Source organism: Copadichromis virginalis, linkage group LG7 (assembly GCF_057382275.1).
Source record: "Copadichromis virginalis isolate Kocher_CV1m ecotype Utaka linkage group LG7, C_Virginalis_male_GT1.1, whole genome shotgun sequence".
Taxonomy (NCBI): domain Eukaryota; kingdom Metazoa; phylum Chordata; class Actinopteri; order Cichliformes; family Cichlidae; genus Copadichromis; species Copadichromis virginalis.
The window spans coordinates 306,211-332,560 of NC_140624.1; the positions used below are offsets into that span (position 1 = coordinate 306,211).

Below are 26,350 nucleotides of genomic sequence, written 5' to 3' on the forward strand. Positions count from 1 at the left end.
GCATGGTATCAGACGTCCAACTGTCCCGCCACACTATTGAACACAGAATATCGGACATTAACAGGGCTATTGAAACACAGTTGCACTCTGACCTTCAAGCATGTGAGTATTTTAGTGTCGCATTGGATGAGAGTTGTGATATACAAGACAAGCCTCAGTTGGCAATATTTGCACGGTCTGTGTCAAACGATTGTGTGATCAAAGAAGAACTCCTGGATATTGTACCATTAAAAGACGGAACCCGTGGCATAGATGTGAAAGAAACCATGATGGCTGCATTAGAAAAAGCAAATCTGCCCATAACGAAATTAACTGCAATAGCCACGGATGGAGCACCAGCCATGATGGGATCTGTGAACGGGCTTGTGGGGCTGTGCAAAGCTGACCAAACTATTCCTGACTTTTGGATCATCCACATGGAGCAACTGGTGTCTAAATCATTGAATTTAGATAACGTCATGAAGCCTGTGATGGAAATCGTCAACTATATCCGCACACATGCGCTTAACCACAGGCAATTCAAGAATCTCATCGCTGAGCTGGACCAAGGGCTTCCAGGTGACCTGCCGCTGCACTGCACTGTGAGGTGGCTGTCAAAAGGCCAGGTACTCTCTCGCTTCTTTGAGCTTTTGGATGCCGTGAAACTGTTTACGGAAGAGAAGGACAAGGACTATCCCGAGCTCTCGGACCTCAAGTGGATTATGGATCTGGCCTTTTTGGTCGACATGCTGTGTCACTTGGACAGACTGAACCTGACCCTGCAGGGTAAGGTAAAAATGCTGCCTGACCTGGTGCAAAGTGTGTTTGCGTTTGTCAACAAACTGAAGCTGTTCAAGACACATATTCAAAAGGGAGATATAACGCATTTTCCCACTGCTAAAAGCCAGCGGGCAAGTCTCCAGCGCTGCCCTGAGTAAGCAAAGAGCCAGATATGCAATGCTGATTGAAAACTTGCACGAAAGCTTTGTGACCCGGTTCCGTGATCTACAACTGAAAAGGCCACAGATTACGTTCCTCATCGACCCATTTAATGCAGAGACCGGCTGTTTGAAAGTCCCGCTAGTCACAGATGAAGCTGCGGCTGAGTTGGAGATGATCGATCTTTGAGAGGAGGACCAATTGAAACCTGCTTTAAGGGAAGGGACCATTGAGTTCTGGAAAAGTGCGCCAATGGAAAAATACCCCAATGTCAAACAGGCTGCGCTTAAGATACTGTCAATGTTTGGGTCAACATATGTCTGCGAGTCTGTGTTCTCATGTGAAATCAAAGCATCGATCTGTTGTGACTGACACTCGTGAAAGAATTGCTCCGAGTGGCAACAACGGAATACAAGCCAGATTTGAAGAGGATTGTTCAAGGCAAGGGATGCCAGAAGTCCCACTAAACAACATGCATTGTAAAAGTAAATGCTATTGTAGATTATTATATTTTTGTTTCTGGACTTGGTTGAACTGAGAGTTTGTGTGTGTGAGACAGTGCACACAATGTTCATTGTTGAAAATGACTGGCCTGTGGTTTTAGTACTGTAGGAGTCCATTTCTGTCATTATCACGTTGGTGTGTGACATTTACAATAAATCTGGCTGAGCAGAGATGTGTGTGTGTGTGTGTGTGTGTGTGTGTGTGTGTGTGTGTGTGTGTGTGTGTGTGTGTGTGTGTGTGTGTGTGTGTGTGTGTGTGTGTGTGTGTGTGTGTGTGTGTGTGTGTGATAGAGAGGGAGGAAAGGATGGGTGATGTTCATGTGTGCCCATGCGTATGATGTGGCTCTTTGCGGTAACACAGTAAAAAAAAAAGTGGCTCTTGGTCTCTGACTGGTTGGCCACCCCTGTTTTACTTATTTAACATATCAATACAAATGCTTTAAATATATTTTTTTCTTTTCTTTTTGAGCATTGAGAGTCGTGATGTGTGTATTCTGTACAGCAGGTGGGGTTATAGTTTCTTGCAGAGGCATCTTAGACACAAAAATACTAAAACTGTTTCAGTCACCCACGAATTTACAAACCAAACCACCATTACATTAAAGGTGGACTCCACTGCTGTCTCTCAACGTGCTCCTGGGGGACCTCGAGCCCTAGCTTGGGATTATGCAGTGGGTCATATGAGGGGAAAGGACCTTTTTGTGGTTTGCACTGAACACGCGGAGGAAAAAGGAGGAGGAGAGAAAGGGGGAGTAAGTCTGCTTGGGCGGGGTTTCCCTCAAGTCTGCACAGAAGAAGAGCGAAGCGGGAGAGAGGACGGAGTGTCTTCGGCTGCGTGGGGAATGTTGCTTTCGTCGGCGAAGCGGGGCATTTCTGTCCCTTTACGGCATTTTTGTACTGTTTCTTTCTTCGTTTTCGTCTTATTACCACGTACTGGCTGAGGTAGTAGTTTGTGCTGTTGGTTGGGTTGAGACACTGCCCGCTATGGAGATGACTGCGCAAGCTACTGCCTTGCTAGTGCTGGTGCCTCCACTCCAGCCGAAGGAGAGAGGGAGAGGAAAAAAGCCCAGCTCCCAGCGCTGTTAGACGGTTTTTCCAGGTAATGCACACCTAGCTATGTAGGCTAGCCTCTCGTGGTGTATTTGAAGCTGTAATTTAAACAAGGACATCTGCTTACTGTTGATTTCTAAGCTGAAGCAGTTTAATTGCTGTATCATGTTTTTTCTTCTTCTTCTTCTTCTTCTAATAAAATAGTCAATGACTGTGGGGAGGGGGGGCACTTTTGTCAATGTATTTTTAATTTTTATTGTGTGAGATTTGAATTATTTTTGGAGAATGGGTGAGAAAGCTGGCATGTGTAGTAATATAATTAGCGAGTTTAAAAAAGAAAAAAACAATTTTTTTCCTTTCTTTTTTAAAGATGCACGAGGAAGTGTGTATGCTATAGATTTGCAGTTTTCCGCCACCTCGGGCGGAGAGGGCTATGTAGGAAGCAGTGACGTGGCTGCTGCTGCCCACAGAGGTGTCCTACAGTACATCTGCTCTGATGCACACAAGCTGGCTGTATGGCTCTCCCCGGACTTCTTTGTTAATAAGAATGCATACCATCATGCTGTGTGTGCTTCTCCTGCACATGAACATCTCTCATATATAAAAGCAGGGCATAAACGTGCACTGTGTTCTCCCTGTATTCTGCCTATCATGCTAACTCTGAATGGTGAACCTCTGTGGTGTCCACATACAGTCACACCACATGATCCGGACCCCCCCCCCACACACACACAGTCTGTTGAGCAGCGGTGTCCTCGCGGGTGTCGGTCATGCCTTGCGAGTTAACCTTTGAAATCCTCCCTCAGCTGCCCAGCAGCATCTGGCTCTGCTCTGTAACACATCACCATGAGCCGTCAGGGGTCTCGTGATTGGGGTGTGACCCAGAATGGGTAATGAGCTTTGATTGGCTTGCAGCCTGGGTCGATTAACCCCCACCCCACCCCACCACCCTCTCCACACATCCTGAGATGAGAGCGAGCCACTCATTCAGTCGGCTGTCTGACTTGAAGATTGAATTCTGCTTTGACCTTCCAAGAAGACTCCCCATGAAATATTTATGAGTTCACGCTGGATCGTGTGCTATGATAGAGTTATGTTCTTCCTGGGCCACAGTTCTGCCCACTAGCATCTGTGCTGACATTACACAATAAATTCTACGCCGGCTACTTGCTGTAGACACATGTAGGTAGGTTGTAAAGTAGGAGCGCCTTGTGTTTGCAAAAGCCTCTGACTGGTAAATGTAGCACAGTGGAGAGGTGTAGTTATCAGGCCCATGGAGCGGAGGTCCTACAGGCGTTGCATATATTCAAATAACTCCCCCATGTAAGAAATGCAAGTAATCCAGCCTGGAGGGCAAAACCAAACATCATTTATCATATCCTGACTGTAAAGGGAGCCGGTCTATGGATCACTGAGCAACACAGAGGCGGCCTATAGTGTGTCCTTCTCATCCATCTTATGCTGAAGCTCTCATTTGCTGCAGATAAATCATACTTCAGGCAGCCGAAACCCTAAAGCAGTAAATTACAGTCCCCTTTGTGGAAAGTCTGCCAGCTCAGATGGGTATCACAGCTGCACAGATGAAGCGGTGCACCGACAGGACGGTCAACCCTCGCGTGTCCTTTGTGTTATCAGATCCCTCTGCATGATTGTAAAAGAGAGGGGGGCAAGACTGAGAAAACCAGCAGTTTGGCACGTTTAAGAAGGTGACGGAAGTGTTTGGCACCTTTGTAGACGTGTTCAAAAATAACTGAAATCAACACTTTCTGAAAGCTTATCTGTGTTGGTGTGTAGAGGGCTCGCATGATTATTAGATGGATTGTGAACAATGTTTTAAAAAATTTTTTTAACTAATAAATATATAGTTTAATGTATAATGTTGAAGTAATAAACACGGATATTTAGCAAAAACTATCTCTCCTTTTGCCTTTCATTGACACAAACTGGTTACATTCAGGCCTCTTTGGAAGGCAGCACTTTTATTTTTTTTCCTAAGGGCTGGGTTAATAAATAAAACTGTTATTTACTACCTTTATCCTCCTCCAAAAGGAGTGTTTCAAGGCCGTGCCCTCGACTGTCCCATGCGGCACTGCAGCGAGGTAACGCATCACCTTCTATTACAGCAAGTGAGTATCGCACTCCGAGCCCACTCAGCATCTCCCTCAGATCTGTCCATGGGTGGGGTGGGAGTGCTGTGACCTTGGAAAAAACAAGCCACCCACAGGAATGACTGTGTCATCATTGTCGTCATCCAATCTGGACCACACACGCACACACGTGTGGAGAGTAGGAGTGGAGTGCCAGATCCGAGCTGGCCTGACTGGAGGAGGATGCGGTGCTGGCCTGTGGGGACCAGATGGCCCTCCAGCTCCTGCAGAGGACCCAAGAGTGTGAGATTCCCACGACAGCGCTTAAAAAAATCTTCTGAGCGCGTTCCACATGCTTTCATAAAGGTGATCAAGTATGCAATATCTTAATATTGACATGTTGGAAGGATAACATTGGTTATAACAGCAATTACAGCTCCATAAACATAATCCTAGGTATTTATTTACTGTCGAATTACCGAGAAACTATAAAGTACAAATTTTACCAATAAAAATTGAACATGGAAAAAGAACAAGTTTAAATAACAGCAAAGACCTGGCTGCAGGACCTTGCTCAACATTCCACACCCGTGTTAAACAGCATTATGCAGCAGTGCCTGTGAAAGGATGTCAGGAACAAATGGTCTTACTGATCACCGTCAGTGATGCAACTCTGATGTCTGAGAACTAAACGAAATCCAATCTCTCCAACTTCCTGTGCACAAGAACACAGTTATTACTAATGCTTCATTTGACACGATCCTCCTTTCATATTCCTGAATGTATATTTAAAGGCAGTTGTTTTCTTTTGTTTGTTCGGAGGTTATTTTAGCTACACATTGGGGACTTTTGAGTGTCACAGCTGGGGAGTGGGGGAAGAGTGGGGTGGGGGCACTATTAACCAATCCAAAAACTAACACTTTCACTTTAAACATTTAATTAGTTTAGCCAGGTTTACTTTCCCTCCTGACTCATATTGGATGTTTTATTCTCCTGACATGTTAATTTAATTTACATCCATGGTCTCTCAGGTATTTCAAGTATTCAGTATGACATCACCGGAGAAGGACTCAGCAAAAATGTTGCAGATATTCCTTTTAGCTCCACAGATGTTTGACTTGCATTGACAGAATTTTTGGGTGAAAGAAAATGGCCCACATTCGTACCTTTTTTTGGTCAAGCAATCAAGTACGTGTACGTACGTGTTTTTCAAAAAGTCAAGATTACTTTCCTTGCAGCAGCCTCCACCAGGAAATCTTCATTGAGTTTGGCTATCGTGTGAACTAATACCCTTCATCCACATTTTTGCTTCTGGACTGTCTTGACACAGTTTGTCAGAGCGGTGATGGTCTTATGTGGTGCAGATGCTGTCTCCATTAAAGTCTAAGTTCCAAGAAAATTTCTTGTTTGATGCAGAATCAGTTATATCCAGTATTCGATCGTATTTGATGAGTCATTTACATCAGCGCTATATCAGTTCACGTTTTTAAAAAAATCTTTTCTTTCATAAAGTTCATTTGATACAGTTACCAAAGAGGCCAGGCCGCTACTTTTCCCAATACTCTGAGCTGTCTGCCAAGTGCATTCCAGAGCCAGGATCAATCAACACCATTTATTTATTTTTTAAATCACTGAGGCAGCAGAGAATTGTCACAATTGTTGATCAACTACTTTAATAGAGCAGAAAAATGAATTTCTTCACATTTATTTTTTTTATTGTTCCTATGGGATTCTAAAACAGTACAAATCATGTGTGTTTTGGTTTCGGTAAGATATGCGTGACTTACAGTAAAAGGAAGGGAGAGTTTGTCTGCTGGAAAAGGTTATTTACATTTTTACATTTAAATAAATTTACTCAGTTTCACCATTTTCACCTTCAAAATAAAAAAAAAAAAAGTACAATTTGAAATAAAATATGGAAACCCACTCCGTAACGTAAGAACTGTGTTGACTGCTCAGACACAAGTTTAGCAATGACGGGCCAGATTTATGCTCTGAGGGACATCTGTAACATCAGCGTCGTTACAGGTACCTGTTATTTATACATTTTGATGTATTTTTTTTTAAAATGAGAACAATAAATCTGAGAAAAGGTTCTATGAGGTAAAGCAGGGATGTCAAACTCCTTTTACATCATGGGCCACATGCGGCCCACTTTGATGTTAAGTTGGTCCGAACCAGCGATACTCCACTCCTTCTGTCAGTGTAAAGACATTTGACTACACATTTAATCCCAATTACTATAAGAAAAAGAAGTGCAATTTTTAATTTTTCTACGTGATAAAGAACTGTAGCTGTTGGAAATGAGAGAAATCGGTCAGTGCAAATAAATAAATGTGTAAAAATTACAGAAAAAGCTTCTGGTGGCTCATTTACCCCCCGCGCCCTTGTAATTACAAAACTGAAGGTTTTTGTTAATTCATAGAAAATGCCTTGTTTTATTTTTATTTTTACTCATTTAAAAAAAAAAAGTTGAGTGAGAAAACAGGAACCTTTTTGTTTTGATCTTTGTTTATCTGTTACATTATTACCAGTGTCTTATAATTGGCAATAAGGGAGATCTTCATAAGGGGAAATGCTATGTCCTCTTTCACATATCCCAAAGCCATCCAGTGGGCCAGATTGAGTCTTTGCTAGGCCAATTCTGGCCCCAGAGCCTTATATTTGATGCCCCTGCTGTAAAGGATGACTACGTAGCTTAATGATGGCACATGCAGCAGGTGAACGACAGCTTAAGGAGGAACATGTCTGAAACATGTTTGTTTTTCTTTGTAGATCTCAACTGATGTTCAAATAAATACAATAGTAAAGAAATAAGGAGTGTGAAATGTATTGGGCCAAAATCTTTTAAGTGTCACTCCACCTGGTAGTGTAGTCTTCATTTAAAAAAAAAAAAAAAATCTCTCCTTAATAGCAAACGCAGTATCGCAATGGTACAAATGAGCAAAAAAATGGCAACTGCAGTATTAGAAGTAACAGCCGAAAGTCAGCAGAAGGAAACCCATTTTTCCCACCCATTTCACTGGGAGGTGTGGAAAAGTGAATGGCTGAGTCTGGCTAAGTTAAAAGCGTGCGTGGAACAGAGCTGGAATGATTCATATTTACAGCAGCCTTTAGGTTTTGGGGGGGGGGGGGGGGGGGGTAAACACTGTACAGGTGTTCAGCCAAACACACTTAACCAATGTCTTGTGTTTCAGATTATTTACATTTTCACATTATTAAATATTGTGCATTAGTTAGTAACAGCAGTCCTGAGATGTTGTCATCTCATTCGAGAGTCCAGGTTTACAGGGTTTGCCCCCCGAAACACAGCTAAGAATTAAAAAAACAATAATAACAGTAATCATTAACAGCTACTCTTATGATTGTTTCCTTTTCAATATTTAAAAAAAGGGAGAGAGAGAGATCACCCTGATTGAGGATAATCAGGGTGAAACTGAGACAGATCAGGTTTTGATCTGAGCAGAAACAAAAGCACTTTTAAAAGGAGAACAAGGAATGAGGTAAAACTGCACATGTGAAGTTTTAAAAGGTCAAGGCAGGGTTGTGTTTCAGCGATGGCTGCGGTTTCGTAGCTTGGCTAGTTCTGCTTGTTTCCATACATGAGGGGAATGATGTAGACAGAGATGTCATCTCCGGAGCCTAATCTGTCGTTGGCTATCCTCCAGCCTCGATCCTTCAGCACCCCCCTCGCTCTCATTATGAGGTCTTGAGCTGCCATCGTGTACCTGAGGGAACGAAAGTGAGAAGTAGTTACGGTGTCAGCATCACACGGCGATATTCAATTAGATAATGATCAGAACAGGGAATAATGGCAACGTGCAGCCCACAGTCAGAAGAAAACAAACAAAAATTTAAAAAGTAAAACCATTGAGGAAATAATCAGGGAATCCTGTTAATGAGCTGCTCTTTGACATCATTATCTGAATGTTTGGAAATTTGCGTAATCGTGAGAAGATAACCACGTTCACCCTCTCCAAACAAGACAGAGGTGAGAGGAAGTTCAGGCCTGTCTGCGACTGCAGCTGTGTGGGATGGGTGAACATGCCTGTGCTGATCGTCAGGGTCGCAGTTTGCCAGGAAACAGCCGACCGATTCAGCCACTTCCTGGTTGGAGAGGACGTCCCACAGTCCGTCAGTTCCCAGCACCAGAATGTCATCGGCTCCATGCTCACACTGTGCTAAAGGATAAACTCTGACCTGAAGTTAGAAAAAAAAAAGAGAAGCAAGAATTGTAAAACTTTGCTGTTTGTACAAACCTTGTATACCCGTTACATATTTATAGACAGAAAATATTGTATAGATGGATTGTGCATTTTAGCCGTGTTTAACCTGAAAAAGCTGCTGCAACGCACTTTATAATGTGCTGCACATTCATCTGTTCAACATGCTCATTCTGTAATTAATGGACAGCAGTCTTAAGCCTTAGCCATGGCCTCCTAGTGGTTATCTTTAATCTTGAAAGGGTAAACTGATCCAGATTATATTCTAATACCAGGGTGGTGAATCTGAATTACAGCAATAAGAGCATTTAATAATTTCAAGACGGGATGCAAGTTTAATACTTCAAAACTAACAGAGCAGAGGATTTGCTCTGTACACGAGGCTCAGAGTGAATCCTGGAAGTTCATCTCTGTAACTGATGGCTCAGCTGATACTCTATCACACAACATACTGCCTGTCAGAGGTGGGAAGCAATGAAGCACAGACACTTTATTACTGTACTCGAGCAAAATTGTCAGGTAACTGTATTTCAGTGTTTATTTTTCTGACAACTTTTTACTTTTACTCCCCACATTTTAACACAATTACCTCTGTTTTTTACTCCTTGCATATTCATGTACAGGCATGTTATTTTTTGGTTCATGCATTTTCGGGGAGTCATTGTTTTGTATTTGTCATTGGTGCTTATTGCATAGGATTCACTGCAAATCTTACTGTGCACATGATTCATTACATTATACTCAGGGGTTAATATGTTATAATATGTTAATAAGTTGTGATTGCAGAATACAGCACCTAAGTATGTATACTCCTGCTTAACTGACAAATGTATGTACTTCTGCCACCCGTCTTGGCTGTTTCATACAGGACATGTAGCTTCGGCACCTCTGCAGGCTGCTCTGCAACCCGCCTCAATCCCAGCTGTTTTTCTTTCTTCCTGTATCTGATTTAATCTGGGTTGTATCTGTTGTCACTGACGCCTCTCCTTTTCTGTGCTGCTACTCTCCCTGCTCCTGGCTTTCAGTGTTACAATGCTTTCCCACAATGCAATACAGAAGGCAAGCAGAGGAGAAGCTGGAAATGGCGTAATAATGAAACATCCGATTAAAGTACACCATCTTAGTGGTAAATGGACTGGTTTATCTATAGCACTTTTCTACTTTACTTGAGCACTCAAAGTGCTTCTTGCTTCAAGCCTCATCCACCCGCATTCATACAAGCAATTTTTCTATGCCTAAGTGCTTTCTATGTCTAACATTAACACTCAGAGGGTAACTCAGGATTTACTACCTTGCCCAAGGGTACTTTTTCCATGCAGAGTGGAGGAGTCAGGGATCAAACCACTAACCTTCTGATTAGAAGATGACCTGCTCCATCTCCTGAGTATACTATAATGTTTGCTAATGGGTCACTAACCAGTGACTTAAGAAAAAATGGATTACTGAACTGCTCCCGAGTGGAGCCACGCTGGCCATCTTTTACACAGTCACTGGTACTGTTCAAAGATTTGACAGCTTAGAAACCAAAATTTTCATCTATCATTAGCGCTACATGCCAAGTCAAGGGATTTCCAATTTCATTGTTGTGCTTCAAGCAATTCTGGACCAGAGTGCTGGACCACCCAACATTTTTATTGACATAAGCTACTGAGATTATAAGAAGAAGAAAAAAAAAAAATCAATGGCAGCCACAGAACACAATGTAAACTGTTTTGTGGATTACCTGTACTGTAACAAGTCTCTTAGTGTGGATATCTCTACATGAATCTCTCAAAATATCAGAAGAAAAATTACTAGGATGATCTTTCCATTTAATCTCTACTTTCTTAACACATCCGCCTCCATATACTTGTCTAAACAATGTTGATGGTCTCAATCCTTCAAAGATATTCTGAAGCAGGGAAACTCGTGTTACTGTGGCAACTCTGGTGAGGCACAGTCTTTTAAATTACTATGGGCGAACAGAAGCATACTCTGAAACAGCAGGCAAAAATAATACCCAGTGGCCTTGGATGGCTTTTGTTTGGTTGCTTCAAGTAATTCTTTTGCTACTGTGGAGGCGTTGCCTATTCACAGCAGGCACACCAACTTAGGCTACTTTAAAAACAGAACACCACACGCAAGCAGGGAGAGTCACTGTAAGATTATCAAAATGAGTTGTGTGTGGATCACAAGGCTCCATGTTGTGGGGAACCTTGAGATGAACAGTAAGTCAGGCTTTGAAAGAGAGAAACACAGCGAGACTATCAATCTATGAGGCAGCATTCCTATAGTATGTCAAGAAAAGGGAAGGACCTGATCCTCTGATTTTTACTCAAATACCCAAATTCTATGTCAAAATGACTCAAACTGCCAAGGTCAGCCTGTTTTATTTATTTTTTATTCACAACCTGAGAGAAGTCTGTAATTCTAACTTGACAGTGTGCAGGGAAAACATGTCCCCGCAGGACGTTTTCACATTCCCTGCAGGGCACTCTCCCACACATTTCTTTGAACATATAAACTAGTGGATGTCAAAATAAGTCAATATCAGGAAAAAATTCTTCTTTTTGAATGCTTGTATATCTCCTGTGAGAGGCCAGTGGTCTATCCAAGGTGTACCCTGCCTCTCACCCTATGACTGGGATAGGCTACCCTGAATTAGCTGAAAAACCTGAAGACGGCGAATGGGTTTATTAAAGCCTAAGTTACTTTGACAGTGACCTTCAGTTTGTGTGTATTTTGGGGTTCATCTTCCTATAATACACCACAGATTCTCTATGGGGTTGGGGGTCAGGTGATTTGGTTGGCCAGTCAAACGCAGTAATAATTAGTAGTAGTCCTGGCACTTTGGCAGAAACTTCACACTGGAGTTTAAAGACCTTTTTTCTCCTCAAGACTGTAGGACCTTGATTTTCCCATAAAATGCTAATTTTACTTTCATCTGAAGAGACTTTGGACCTCTGAGCTACTGAAACGCTTCTTGCTTTCCTCAGCTCATGTCAGATGCTTCTCCGGTTCAGGCATGGCTTTTTATTAGCGTTTCAGTAGCCTCTTTCCTGAAGACCATCTGTATGTGGTGGCTCTTGATCCACTGACACCATTCACTCCTTGTGAAACTCTCCCAGTTTGTTGAATTTACTTTTCTTAACAATTCTCTGAAGGCTGCAGTCATCACTGTTCTTTGTGCACAGCACTCTGACAACAGTCATGCCTTTCATAGTGACCCTCTGTGACTTCACCCTTAAGCCGATGTTTAATTGTATTGTTATTATTTTTCTTCAAAAGAGGCTATTATGGCCCCTTAATGCTCAGGAATACCACATCTTTCATATAGAAATCATGTTTTTATGCTCTATCTGGAAAAACCTTGACTTCACTCATCTTATAGGAACATCAAAAAAAGGAGGCTGAACTATGACTGAACTTTGAGTGCAATGAATTAACACTTACATCACCACGGACTGCCATTTGGCTTTTTCTACCTTTAAAGATCAAGAGAATGTGCAGGTTTTCATGACTACTGCAATCATTTGCAGTGGATTCCTTCTTGCAATCCACTGCACTGCAGGGACCATCAACGCACACGTTGACCACACAGTTCACAGTCCCTCCTGTTACTGGCTATCAGCGGTTACCTCTGCGCTCTCGTTATATCAGGCGGCTGACACAACGAGGGTAATATAAAACTAAAGAGCCCCTCTAAAACACTAATGTTAACATACTGCCACTCTTGTTCTGACTTTTCCTTTTATTCCGTTTTCTCTCCTCCCCTCCTGACACATGCTCAAATGCAAAGGATTTTAAACCCTAACCCAGACTTTGGCTCCCTTCCCCAGAATAACTTAACATATCTCTCAGATTTTAGTCATTCAGCAGCTACGCAGCAACAAGGCCAAAAAGGAGTAGGCACAGATTTCCTCACTAACAGTCCAAGCGATGTATGTGCCACAAGAGTGCTCTGCTTTCATCATTCTGTATTTGTGTACCCACACACCCACTGTTTTATAGCAACAACTTTATGTAACCTGACGGAGGATAGATGCTGTGAAGTGACCGATGAAGGTGACTCTTTGAGAAGAGTGAGAAGGTAAAAAACAATTACATTACAACTGCTAACATCCAGGTTTTTCTTCTTCTGCTTTGTGACAGACGATGTAATCATTGCATTTGATGCAGTCATGTGAAAAAGTGTAACCCACAGAAATTGTTCCTATTAAGGCAGGTTATAAACTCAAGTGAATAGCACACAAAATTCATATTTTGTAGACGATTTAGATTTTTTAAGTGGCTTTAAAAATAAGTAGGTACATTTTCAGATTTGTTGCCATAGATTCAAACATCCTAAAGTGTGGTAGATGAATCCAAGATACTGTCTGGCCACAGTAACATTAGACCTGATTGGTGAGACATGGGCAGCTCTGTGGGAGAAAAACCTCATACAAGCTATAAAGGACAGTGACAGAAATGTTGTATTTTGGAAGTTGCTTCGCTGCCTCAGATACTGGGCACATTGCAGTCATTGATTCAAATATGTATTCCGCACCATATCTAAGAGTGTTAGGAGATAACACAAGGCCATCTGAAGAGCAAGGTTTGCAATTTCATTAAAAGAGCACCTCTCTAACTGTTGAGCACAAGGAGTGAGGATTGATAAAGCCTTCAACTTGTGCTGAGGCCAGTGGCCGGGGGAAGCGTTTTAGTTTAGGGAAGAATAGATTCAACTGAATAGCAGCTGTTTCAAAAAGAAAACCACCTGTGAAAAAAAGAGAGAAACTGAAGATGAAAGAGGATATGATGATGCAAAACAAACCTCAAATGCCACAAAAGCTTAAGGCATTCAAGTTTGAAGGTTTCACTGTGGCCCCATAGTCCTCCAAAACGCACATTATCGGAAACCTTTATATATGTCGTACATACAAAACGGCCCAAGAGTTTCAGAGAATTAGTATCCTATAGATAAGAACTGCAGGAGAAAATCCACAGAAAGAACTGAAAGACTGCTGTTTACAAAATGCTTTTGTAATCTGTAATAGTTTGCCAAAGGAGGCCGTGCAGTGTGTGGCCAGTCTTTGCTCTTACTTTCTTATTTTGAAACTAAAAACGATGGAAACAAAAGTAGTGCGCTCACCGTCTCGGCTATTTTTGCATATTTGCTGTGGTTGTGTTTGTTAATATCATCGTTATCTATAGTCAGTATTTCAACGATTGTCAAATGTCTGGTTGCTCAGACAAGCCATAAAAGCCAACAACCTCCCATGGGATGTACTTATTTTTTCACATGACTGCATGTCCTTGAGAGCCTAGAGGGTGGTAGAGCCTGTTCTTGTCAATACTTGGCGAGAGGCCCAAACCCACTGGACAGGTCGAACAGAAAAGACTCTGAATCCTTTTTCCTTCTTTGCTGTAAGGCAAAAATTCTAACAACATGACCAAGGCAGACATAGAGAAGGACACAAAAATGTAAAACTGGAGCGTACCTCTGGGCAGCAGGACAGGAAGGGCTTAATGTAAATGTTGGAGTCGTGCACTTTGAGACTGTGGTCTCCGAGGCCTCTCGTCACCCCGATGGTCGCCAGCACGCGAGCCTGGAAAAGATCAGAGGCATTTAAAGCACAGCCTCCATATGAGTCAAACAAAGCAGCAACAAACTCTACGAAAGGCATTTTCATTTCTGCCCATGACTGATCGTCTTATAATGAGTGAGAGCTTATGTAGATGTTATCTAGAAGGCCACCGTGGAAGCCTTTTTAAACTCGGGTCTCCATTTTGAAGCTTGGTCATCATTTCTGCTCTTCGTCACAGACTGCAGAGATCGGAGAACCTGACGACACCATGACTGGTGAACAGTTTAGAAACGAGCCAGAGGTTTTGATTATTTGAATCGCTTTGCTTTTAGGAAAATCTTACATCTAAAATCTTGCATAAACCACCATGTGTAGAGCAGGTCGCACATAAACCAGGAAGATAGATGTCAACAACATCAGCCTGTGGTAATAATTCTACCATTCATTATAATTTTTCCAAATATTTGGAACATGTGGTTAACATTTGGGTTTGTTTAATTATGTCTGTGGGTTTTAGACTTCAGGCACTGACTGCAAAGTATTAAAAACAGCCCTTAGATTTTAAATTATGTTAGTTTGCTAAATTACTTTTGAGCCTCTGAAAATGTGGGATTCTGTATAAAAAGAGTAAATGTAGCACTTTGGATCAATCCACTGAGAGACAGACAGCCATTAGGCATCTAGAGCCAATTCAGAAAAACTAGTTAAACTAACTACATGTCAGAGAGAACATGCCTCACAGCAACAGATGGTGGGTTCAAACCCAGGACCTTGTTGCTGTGAGGTATCAGTGCTAACCACTGTACCACCGTGCTACGCTTCCCCCCCCTCTTTAAATCCTGCAATTAAAGCTGAAAGTCTGCACTTCAATCACATACTGATTGTTTGATCCTCCCTGAAGCTGATTCATATTGTCTGGAAATCTCTACTGTACAGAGAAAGAACTTTTAGGCACGAGCACAAGAGGAGCCGAGTAGGACTGAGCTTGGATCAGTATGCAGAACGACGCAGGGAGAGTGTTTTAAAGTGGTGGAAAGGTTCCTCCAGCAGAGAAAGGGGTAAAACATCCTGGGATTAATTGTAGAGTGCCGGTGCCCAGAGGGCGGCGCACCAGGGGCTTTGAAGTGTTCTGGCGTTCCTCTCTCTCACTCTATCTAGCCATCCATCTCCGCTCCTCACTTCAAAGGGAGAGGACACGACGTGGGCACCGGCAGCTGCGCCGGGGTGAGTCTGAATGCGGTTGTGGGCACATAGAATACTGTAGGGGTGACATCTTTCCCCTGCTGTCAGTCAAACTCAAATCTATTTTCTGTACGTATGGAAGTGAAAACTGGGGAAGAGCACGGCGAGAGCATATTCGGGTCTATCACACTGCTCCTTTGACCTTTTCAAGTCAAAAAAAGAGAGAAAGGCTCCTACACACCACTGCATGTACAGTGTAACTGAACGAGGGGGAAACTCTTGACCTTTTGTTTTGTGTCATTTCCCTTTTTTCAGCGTTGACAAGATTTTGTTAGTACAAGTCAGTGTTTCAGTATTGATATATTCAGTTAGCATATGTTACCTTTCATCAGATCCATCTAACACACGACTCAGATAAGACCATCACATTAGACCTCTGTCTATTTTTTTTTTGTTTTTGTTTTTTAAATTGGCTGAAAAACATAATAATAAGTCCTTGGAGAGCTCGTTTGTGCTACAGGTTGGGCAGGATTCAAAAAGGCCAGGAATGTCTCTACACAGCGATTTGGGTGATGTGAGGTCGGGTGTACCAATGATGCCCCGGTGAGCTTTGATTACATGCATGGCACATGAGGCTGTGGAAGCACTTCTTACCTTCTTCCCTTCACCGTAGATCAGGGGAAACTTTAGGTCATCTTCCTCTATGGTTTTATATGCCCTGTGCAAAGAATACAGAACACGTTAATGTTTTTTTTTCTTCCTGTTTATAGCAGGCTGCACACACACATGCCCTAGAGATACTTCACTTCCATACCCCCACCCCCTCTCCTTCCCACAGGCCCTGCTGCTGACATGAGGGGACTGGCACAGAGAGAGAAAAGGCAGAGTTAAAAATTCACACAAACACACAGAGATCCTTAGCTTAATTCTCTCACTTTCTTTTCCCCCCCGTTTCTAACTGATCCTGTGAAGGTATCCCTAGCGACAAAGAAGACGCCTGCACGAGACAGTCTAGGTGCACTGTTGGTTTTCTGCAACTGTCTGTGGCGCCTGCGCATGTACGCCTCTGAAGGTCTGAAAGTAAAGCAGCTAAAATGATGCAAGAGAATCCACACTTTCCATTCTCCTGTTCTCAGAGCACTCTTTAAACTCCCCACGCGAACTAATGAATAATTTACCATCTTCACACTGGGACTAGACAGAGCTGCGCTGTGAGGAGGAAGACTGTACAATGCTCGCTGTATTCATCTCAGATCTAAGCGATACACTTTTCACCTTTACAATTCGGAAAGTCGAAGTGAAGAAACCCAGCACTCTTGCTCCTGGTGCGTGTGCTCCTATTCATCTGCGAGCAGCTGTACTTCACAGGAGCAGCTGTGTAACTTTACTGTACCAGATACATAACAAAACCCAGCCAATTTCCACGAGAGCTGCCAGGTCAGAGTTTTCCATTCAGAACTCGCACCAGGTGCTGTGAATAAAATTCTGGCTCTTGAGCGAGCGCTGACTTGGTTGAAAATACAATTAGAAACACAGGTTTCTCTTTATTTTAGCTGTCAGATCACAGGGAGCGAGGAAAAGAATATTCAGAATGGTCATAAAAGTGGCCTAACGTGGATCGGGGGATGCTTTTCATGTAGGGAAATTTCCTGAAAATAAATGTTTAGTTTGAAAAGCTGCTAAAAAGACAAATGTTTCATTTGTGAATGTGACCCAAGTCTGCCCAGCACACCACAGTCCATGTACTTCAGATTAGCGGGGACCAGGATGGTTTCTACATTACTGCTGGTTTCACTCAGAGAGACCATATGTTTCCACCTTAGGCGAGCGCTACACTGCTGCACTCAGCACTTTTTTTTTTTTTTTTTTTAACTGTGAAAGCAAGAACTATCACAGAGAACACAGCCCACAAACACAGGAATACAGTCTAGAGCCTCATCTAAGCGAGGAGAGCTGTATTACCAAATAAGAGCCTTCAGAAGGATTTCCTCATCAGTTTCTTAGATCTAAAATAGCACGACCGATGATACGAAACTTAAAACCATCTACCAAGACAGGGTTCACTGTTTTTGTTAGGAAAAAAAAAGAAAGAAAGAAGAAGAGGTGCTACTTCTGCTGTGTCACTCAAAACTTCTTTTGTTTTACCCTTTCACCTTCAAGATTTGTTAAATCTCCTGAAAAAAACAACAAAACTACGACACGGAGACACGCATTCCTGTCATTATTTCAAAGATGTCTTGGATAAAATCCCCAGAGCCTGCTGTCAGGGACGGCCTCCCCCTCGAGACGAGTGTTTACAGCGAATCCAGCCTGTCTGACTCGAGATAACAAGAGTGTGACAGGATGAGAAAGATACACATTAATCCTGTTATGATACCTGCTCCTTGCTCTGGGACACTGAGTTCTAAAAACAGCAAAGAAAGTTGCTCAAGGGCCGCGCTGGTCACATCCCTGTGGTCACATCCTCACATCCCCTGAGCTCAGGGGATGTTAGAGGTGGGCGAATGGAACCAGATATCGACATTATCAATACTACCGCTGGAATTGGTATCAGATCAATTGGGCACGTCTATTTTATTTATAACCTACAGTAAAGTGCTGTAGAGGCAGGTGCATTTACACTCCAGATCTTCAAAACCCCAAATCAAAATACATGAAACGTAAAGTAAAAATAAAAACAGGGATTTATTGGTGAAAATGGGTTCAGAATTGGCAAATTAATGATGATTCATCTCATAAATCTCCCCTAAATGACCTGCCTTTTATTGACCCTGTATTTACTTGGCATTGGTTCAGTATGAAACTTTGCAGTATTGTAAAGCACCGCAGGATGTTTGGTTGCTTGATACATTGCAGCATGTGACTAAAAGGGGGGCGGGTACACCAGGGAAAGAGGGCAGAAGGGGTTGTATCATGTTTTCCCTGCAGGTGACTAAAAGGTGGACAGGAGGGAAGAAGGTGGTGTCACCTCCGCCCGCTGCAAAGAGGGGGTGACAGAAAAACATTGGCAGTGCATGCACCGCGTCATAACTCGCTTGCACACTGCTATATATACACACCTGTCAACAGATACTGAGGTGACATTGTAACGGGCCGTGTCAGCACTGGATGAGTCACACAAATTAGTGCAATTGACAGTTGGTTTTTAAAAAAAAAACAATTTTTTTGGTCAACCTTGATAGATTGAGTGGTGCTTTCAAGAGCAAAGCAAGGCCAGAGAAAATGGCAGTGACCCAGCGACTCCTCTAATGCAAGCTGTAGGCATCAGTCATACCAATACAAAGCCATAATGGAAAAAGAAAGAAGGAGCAGATGGAGGGCTGGAAGACACAGAGATTCCAGGCGGGCGAAATTAATACAGCACTTTGTGAAGTTTTCAGCACTATGGCTGTTTAGACGCATCGCACGCTATAATCAGGGAGATATCTAATCAGCCCCCAAATTCATTCATTCTGCAGCTTGACAACAACCCAAAACATGCATCCACAGTCATGAAGAACCATCTCTAGCAACAAGGAGGCCTGCAACAGATGGTCTGGCCCCCACAGAGCCCCGATCTCAGCGTCTTGGAGTCAGTGTGGGATTACATGAAGAGAGAGAAGCAGATGAGACGAGGCGCGTTTTCCCGAGATGCCTGGAAAAATCTATTTGCCAAGTACCTTGAAAAAAGTGTTTGCCCACAAGAACCTGGTATTGTTTTCAAGGCTGACCATGGTATTTTCTTTTTCTTCTTACATACAACACTCTGTAAGAAGAAAAGTATACCTTAAAGACTTTTGAGTGAATGCCACTGATACGACTGTTTGTGCTTCACAACCATTCACTGTCATCCATCCCTTCCCTCCTTTGTGACCAACACAACATACCAATCATCCTTCCTTCATCTGTTTATCAATTTTTACATCTTACCTCAATCCACTTACTTCTTTTTCCTTACTCCAGTCACCCACCCCTCTTCCCCAACCTCCTTCCCTCCCTCCACCTGCCCGCCTGCGTTACCGCAGCTTCTACATTACGGCGAACACGGCCGACTGCTCAACATCCATCATTCTGGGCAAATAACACAGCCTTCCATGCCGGCCAATGACCACTATTACAGCCGACAATGCCAACGCCAGAACCTCAATCTGGTCCAACTGGCCGAGGGAGGGGAGGTAAAGAAAGCAAGGGAGGGAGACAGAGAGGTGGGCTGCAGGCCTGTATGCCTTCATTAGACTGCAGCCTTGATCACGGATGCCTTTGAGGGAATTGGACGCCAGCGTACGCCTACGCGCTCACAGCATGTGGGCACACAGGCTGTACATACACATATACATGCACAGACAGAAAGCTGAAGAAAGATTAAAAAAAAAGAAAAAAAGATCCTCTCTCCCTATACAGCATATAATCTGCACCTATAGACGATGACACAGTTAAGTCAGAGCCATGCACTTCAGATCAATTAGCTACAGCAGCTGACAGGGTACTAATTTAAGACCCAGACTTAGTCCGGGTGAAATTGAGCCATAACTGGGTTATGGGTAGAACCTGATTAAAAATACATCACAGGCTGTCTCTGCTGCTCAGACAGTAAGCAGGCAGACTGAGTGAGAGTTTTGGGCCCAATAAGAAGTGCAGCCACTGACTGACCTACATCTGCTTGAACTGAGCAGAGCCATAAAACACAACTGCATGCAGGTGGAGTCAAAAAAATATATCCTGCTCAACTCTCGTCAGTTACCCACTTCATCCTCAGTTCACGCTTTCCTTCGATAGAAGTGTCTCTCCTGTAAATGCATCTGCATAGCAATACTTGTAGTTTTCTAGAAACAATACAAAACATAAAACACACAATAATTAGCTCTGCCAGTCATTGCATGGATTCTGCTTAGTATCTCAGCCAGCTCGGGATAGACTGCTGCCAACGTATGTCGCAGTGCAAGTGATACAAACGGCACTGAAATCCTATTTAAGAGCCCAGAGCATCCTGACTGAGATGCAGAAGTCTGATTAGAATCACATTAAAAAGCAGGCTTTCTAAACTGAAATGCCTTTTCCACTAGTTTGGGGATTTTTAATAAGGGATCATTCTACATATCAACTTAAATAATCTGTAATTATTAATAATGGATAAAAAACTGTTTTTAAAACTATATTTAACTATATTACACGCTCTCAGTGTCAGCACAGGTTACCAGTTCAATTTCCTAAAACAGTGAGTCTTTTCTAAGAATTAGTCACACCTCAAGTAGAGCACCAATACTGACTGTGGTCCACCACCACGAACCAGATATATTTTTCTCATCCCCTCTCTCTTTACGTGTGTCTGTGTGTGCTTGCATGCATGAGTCATTAGTTAATAAGAATACAATCATATCCACAAACTTCATAAAAGGCTCTCTGAAGGTCTTTCAAAGATTTCCTTTGGATATTGGCTGCTTTGTCACTCGTTTTCAACCCCATCCTTGTACCTGAGCATTTTTGGAAGAATGTTTTTTCCCCTTGTTAAACTGACTTATGAATTATTCAACCTTTAAAAGCGGTCAAATCGTTATCAGGATGTAAGGAGGAAGTCAGCTGAGAGGTACAACAGTGAGTGTCTGTAGCCAACTGTAAAACATGGCAGAGGCTCGGTCATGGTTTTTGACTTGTCTAGATTTTGATTCGCAATGCAACACCATTCGGAAAGCATCTGATTGGCTGAATTTATCAGCGTGGCAATGAACCCAAACACACCGTCAATGCTGTAAAATCATACATGAATAGCAAATCTCATAGGCTAGCCTAAGCAGAATGGAGAGCTCAATATTATTAATATAAGGAGTGTTGTGATTGCACGTATTTTTAATAAATCTGTAACCCAATTTCCTTTTTTTTCCATTTATAGAGCTTTGCACTGTTCTATATGTTTAGTTTTGTAATCCATATTGTGTTAAGTTACCTGGGTAAATATGCTAAATTAGCTGTTTAATCGTAAAGGTAGCGATGAAGACCTTACTTTATTTCTGAGTGTTTTTGAATTGCGGTAATGCTAGTTTAATAGATTGCCATGGCTGGAAAAAGTAAAAACAAAAGGTGAAGATTCAGCAACGATAACTAAAAGCTTTAGTGGTCCTACAAAATTAAATGATCTATCCTTGAACCCATTTCTACATAAAGAAAATGTAAACACAATGTTTATATAATATAACCTTCCCTGCCTCCGTTTCTCTGGTGCCCTGGTCTCAGCTTTTTCTGTTAGTCACTTCTTAGTTTTTATACATTTTTTTCTATTTCCCTCCTTTTCTCTCCATCTGTACACTTTTTATTTTTCTCTTTACTTTAGGACACAGGGCAAGGTCTTTGCTTTGCCCACTAACACACAAAAGAAGAAATACGAAGGACAGTTCCTGACCTCTTTATGACAACTGATGACTTGAATGACTTTTTAAAAGTAAAGTTTCTTCTCCCCATTGTGGCCATTGTGTTAATAGTTAAGTACTGACCTTACAATCTAAAGTTCCCAAGATGATTGTGGAGTGCTAATGAACTGAATTACTCGGTGAATGGGACACAGATGAATTTCTTTATAGGGTACATAAATGCATTCAACGAGATATGTGGCTAAATAACATCGACAGCATTTCTAACAAATGTGAAGGACTTGAGTGCAGAAACCAAAATGTTATCCTCCCAGGTGGATACTGGACACTGACATACATTCAATCAGCAGTAATTTAGTCAAGAAAAAAAAAAGAAAAAAAAAAGTATTAGTTAACCCACCATCCTGACATGGTGAAGTCACGATACAGCATCCTCTTCCCCACCTCCTTCCTCTGGACTCTCCTTGGGAATTCCAGATGTGTAAACTCATTCCCTAATAAGTGGGGCTGCATGTAGGCCTGTGATATGAAAAGAGAAAAAAAAAACAGAAAGAGAAGAAGATTGACGCGCCCTAGGGATAGGAAAAACAATTCCATAGTCTATTAAGCTGGCACAGAGAGCAGGCCGTGTAAGAGAGACAGAGCTAAGCATAGCTGGTGTCTCAACAGGAGGGGAGGCCAACTCTGCTAATATCTGACAGCTGTGCTTGCTAGAAAGGAGCTGAGAAAGTTTCTTTCTTACCAAGAACTGCAGTCGCTGCCTCTCTGACTCTGGTGTGAACTCTGCTGACATGGGAATGACTTCCCCAGACCGGATAATGATAGCTCTGAGGGAGAGGAGCAGACAAAGCAAAACTCTATTCATCCAGGAAGGGACACAGTTGTTCCTGTAGGCTAAAGGGCACGAGAAGGTGAGCGAGAAACACAGAGACGAAAACAAAGAAGATTCTACAGTCTGCTACAGCAGGGGAAATCACTATTTTTGAACCTCTTTCGAATTTGTTAGTTTTCTCACATACAAATAAACAACACTTTAATGAAGAGGGACGGAATATTAACCAAAAATCCAGAACAAATAAACACTTCACATAAAAGTTCTAAATTAATTTAAAATGTTATTAAGGGAAGTAAGTGTTTGATCCACTACGATCTGCTGCTACAGATTGTAATCTGTGTGGCACACAAGCGCACAACCAATCAACCAAGCAATTAGAGATACTCCTGATTATAGCTCATTATGTCCACAGACACCTGTCCACAGAATCAGTTTAATTCATTAAAACCTCCCCTCCACTGTGGACAAGACCAATGAGCTGTTAGACCATTAACAAGAAGCTTCACGTGAAGCTGACCACTGTTGGTGTGATTATTCAGAAAAAACTCTCTCTCTCGGTCTGGAGCTCTTATGTAAGATATCACCTCATTGGGTGAAGATGATCATGAGAAAAGTGGTGGAACAGCCCAAAACTACACGGCAGGAGCTTGTAAATGAGCTGAAGGGAGTTGGACCGCAGTCACCAAAGATGACCCAAAGATTACCATCCCCATAGTCAAGCATAGAGGCGGAAGCGTTATGCTTTGTTCGTGTTTTGCTAGGGGATACTTATTTTAGTCAGTGACATACAAATCAATACGTATTTTTATGCAATGTGTTTTTTTCTGGATTTTTGGTTGATATTCTGTCTCTCCATTAAAATAAAACCAGCATAAACACCAGAGACTGTTCCTCACATCCAAGCGAGCAACCTCACAAACTCAGCAGGGGATCAAATAATCATCCCCCCCCCCCCCCCCACTGTATCTTACATATACACTCATTGCATGTGTATCACACCTGCTGTCCCCGGCATTCCCCACATAGAGGTTGCCGAGTAAATAGACGACCACCAGCGCTGTGCAGCCACCTGAGATGTTGTAGACCGCCTTCTCCTTTTCTATCTGTAAATCCTAAAAAAAGACAAAACACACAGAGACACAGACAGATTATGATGACGAGGACACATAATCCACAACCGATCCTCTGCACACCGTCATGTTTCTAATCACCACAGCTTTGAAGAACTGTTTTTCCCCCATACAGCTTAAAACTGATACTGAGAAAATATTGCCTTGATACTCAAATCCTGTCATGATGCCGTTATTAATTATAGCACCATAATGAATTCATTTATCAAGAGTGCCACAAGTCAAGGAGCAATAAAAAAATAATGGAAACCAAAAAGGACAGATGAGAAAGTTTGGAGGGGCCCACTGATTATTACACCAGCTAATTAGCCCAGATTAATTTGGTGCTAATTAAACCAAAAATGATTTGAAGAAAACCATGCCGTCAGTTCATTCATTAGATGAATAATTAACCTGTCACTGAATTAATCAAAGCACTAACGTAAATTTGAACCAAGCCGCTCAGACTGCATTTAACCCTTTTTTGTGCTCTCCGTCTGCTGGTAACGGCTCCTCTGTTTTTTTTTTTTCCTTTCTTTTAAATCGCACTACAGAAGCGGAAAGATATTTCAGGGAAACGAGTGACCCCATCAGGCACCTCATTCCCATCCCGGCGTCACTATCAACAGACTGAGTGGGGCCGATAATGTTGGCAAACACATTTGCAGCAAGTCCACCCTAGCACGTTTTTCCAATGAGGGATGTCACCCCTTACTAAAGCGTATCGCCCTCTGCTCTGCCGCCGACGCCCTCCATCTGAATACAACTCTGTAAGCGTGCGAGCATTGCAGTGCGAGCAGTGTGGTTCTCTGACAGGAGACAGGAGTGGAATGCAGCGTGTGCGCACTCTGTGTGCATAACTATGTGTTCGTGTCCAGATGTAAGATGCATTAAGTGTGAATCTGAGTGCGCGTGTGTGTGGGTTGCACTCCAGCAGACACTCCTGGGGGTAGGGGGCTGAAGGAAGGGGTTGGAGGATAGGAGGGGTGAACAAATGTGTCCTTCACCCTGGATGAATTATGAATCCATAGCGAGCTATGCATATTTATCCTTGCTGTATCCAATACCTCTTGCTGCAGGCAAGTCTTCAATAATGAAAATGTCTGCATAAACATCTACACCTTTCTCCTGTGCGCCTGAGCCAGGAAGAAACAACTGAGCTTTAAACCAGAAGGCAGACCAAAAAAAGAAAGACGTAGAGCAGTTCAACGCTCATACATGCTCATCTCTTTATACCATACTACTATAAATGCTGAAGCGCTTTTTGCACAGCCCTGCATCTTTATTGTTTCCTGGAAGGAAGAAAAATACCATCAAGGAATACTGGTAGGTCTGACATCCCTGAGTGTCACATCAGTCGTGCAACATATCAACAAACTAGCCAACATACCAACAACTAAAGGGACATTAAGTGAATTAAAACAAATTTAATCGGACATTCTAACAAGGAGAGTCCAACCAGAATTAAGCAATTGTTTCCCACTTCAAAGTACAGCAAGTATACACAAAAGGTATCGTACGATTCACGCCTATATCGCATCAGACAGCTGAATCTCAACTCAGTGAAACACAACTGGGAAAACATTTCATAAAAAAAAATATTTTAGCTGTACCAACCCATCAACCAATCAGCCCATCAACCATGTTCGTTGCGGAAGATGACTAACTGGTTCTGCAGGATATCTTCCTATCCTAAGTTTTTCCTTCCCAGTGTCACCAATTGGCTGCACAGGAGGTCCTCTGCCTGTTGGGCTTTTATCTGTATTATTGTCGGGTCTTTACATAAAGCAGGTTGAGGTCACTGTTGTTGTGATTTGGTGCTATATAAATAAAACTTAATTGAATTTGATATTTATGTATAGTGCGCCCATAAATAATTTGGATGTTGCTGTTTTAAAAAAAATCTTTAAGTTGCTCTAAAAGTCAAAAATAGACACGAGGTAGACTCACATTTTGTGTGACTGCATTTTCGAAGACCAAAAGTTTTTTGTGTGTTGTTCTTCCAGTCAGGAAGGCCACAGTACTGCTCAGACCAGCCTTATCATTTAGTGAGTTTACTGAATCAGTGAGAGAGCCCAAAGATATTAGGTCCAAAAGCAGGAAATGAAAAGAAATAACTCAGGACAGTCACAACAGGAAAAGAGGATTAATTTCAGCCAAGAGAGCTCTCATGATCGACAGTGTGGCAGGTAATTAACGGAATTAATCATTTTGAACTAATTAGCGACAGCAGTAACTATCAGTTGATTTTGAATGCAGAAAAAGACCTTTGGGTGAAATCTTTTTGCAAATTAGAAAAACAATCCTAGCATCAAACACACACTCACACAGCCACAAGCCTATCTGACAGGACAGGTACTATTCACTACTGCTATACTATGGCCATATGAAAAACAATGTTTTCAAATGACTGTATGCAGGCCTGGTGGTGGGACTCAAGTGAATGATATGAGGATATGAGGGATGAGTCAAAACATTTGCACAGTCGACTACTGTGCAAATAAATACTAGTTTTGTGTCTGCATGATAAATATACTGCTACAGTAAGCAGCTTGT

The 26,350-nt window shown here is 42.3% G+C and overlaps 1 protein-coding gene across 1 annotated transcript in view; it reads right to left on the minus strand.

Annotated features, from left to right (window-relative positions):
• Nucleotides 1-6,156: 6,156 nt before the first annotated feature.
• The window catches only part of LOC146704117 (protein phosphatase 1H-like), a 42,724-nt gene continuing 22,530 nt past the window's right edge, over nt 6,157-26,350 (minus strand). The window contains exons 4-10 of the mRNA XM_085461073.1: nt 23,685-23,797; nt 22,593-22,677; nt 22,251-22,369; nt 16,164-16,227; nt 14,241-14,348; nt 8,607-8,758; nt 6,157-8,286 (exon numbers count right to left, since the gene is read on the minus strand). Of these exons, the coding sequence (XP_085317199.1) occupies nt 8,139-8,286; nt 8,607-8,758; nt 14,241-14,348; nt 16,164-16,227; nt 22,251-22,369; nt 22,593-22,677; nt 23,685-23,797 (789 nt within the window). The 3' untranslated portion in view covers nt 6,157-8,138. The remainder of the gene's footprint in view (nt 8,287-8,606; nt 8,759-14,240; nt 14,349-16,163; nt 16,228-22,250; nt 22,370-22,592; nt 22,678-23,684; nt 23,798-26,350) is intronic.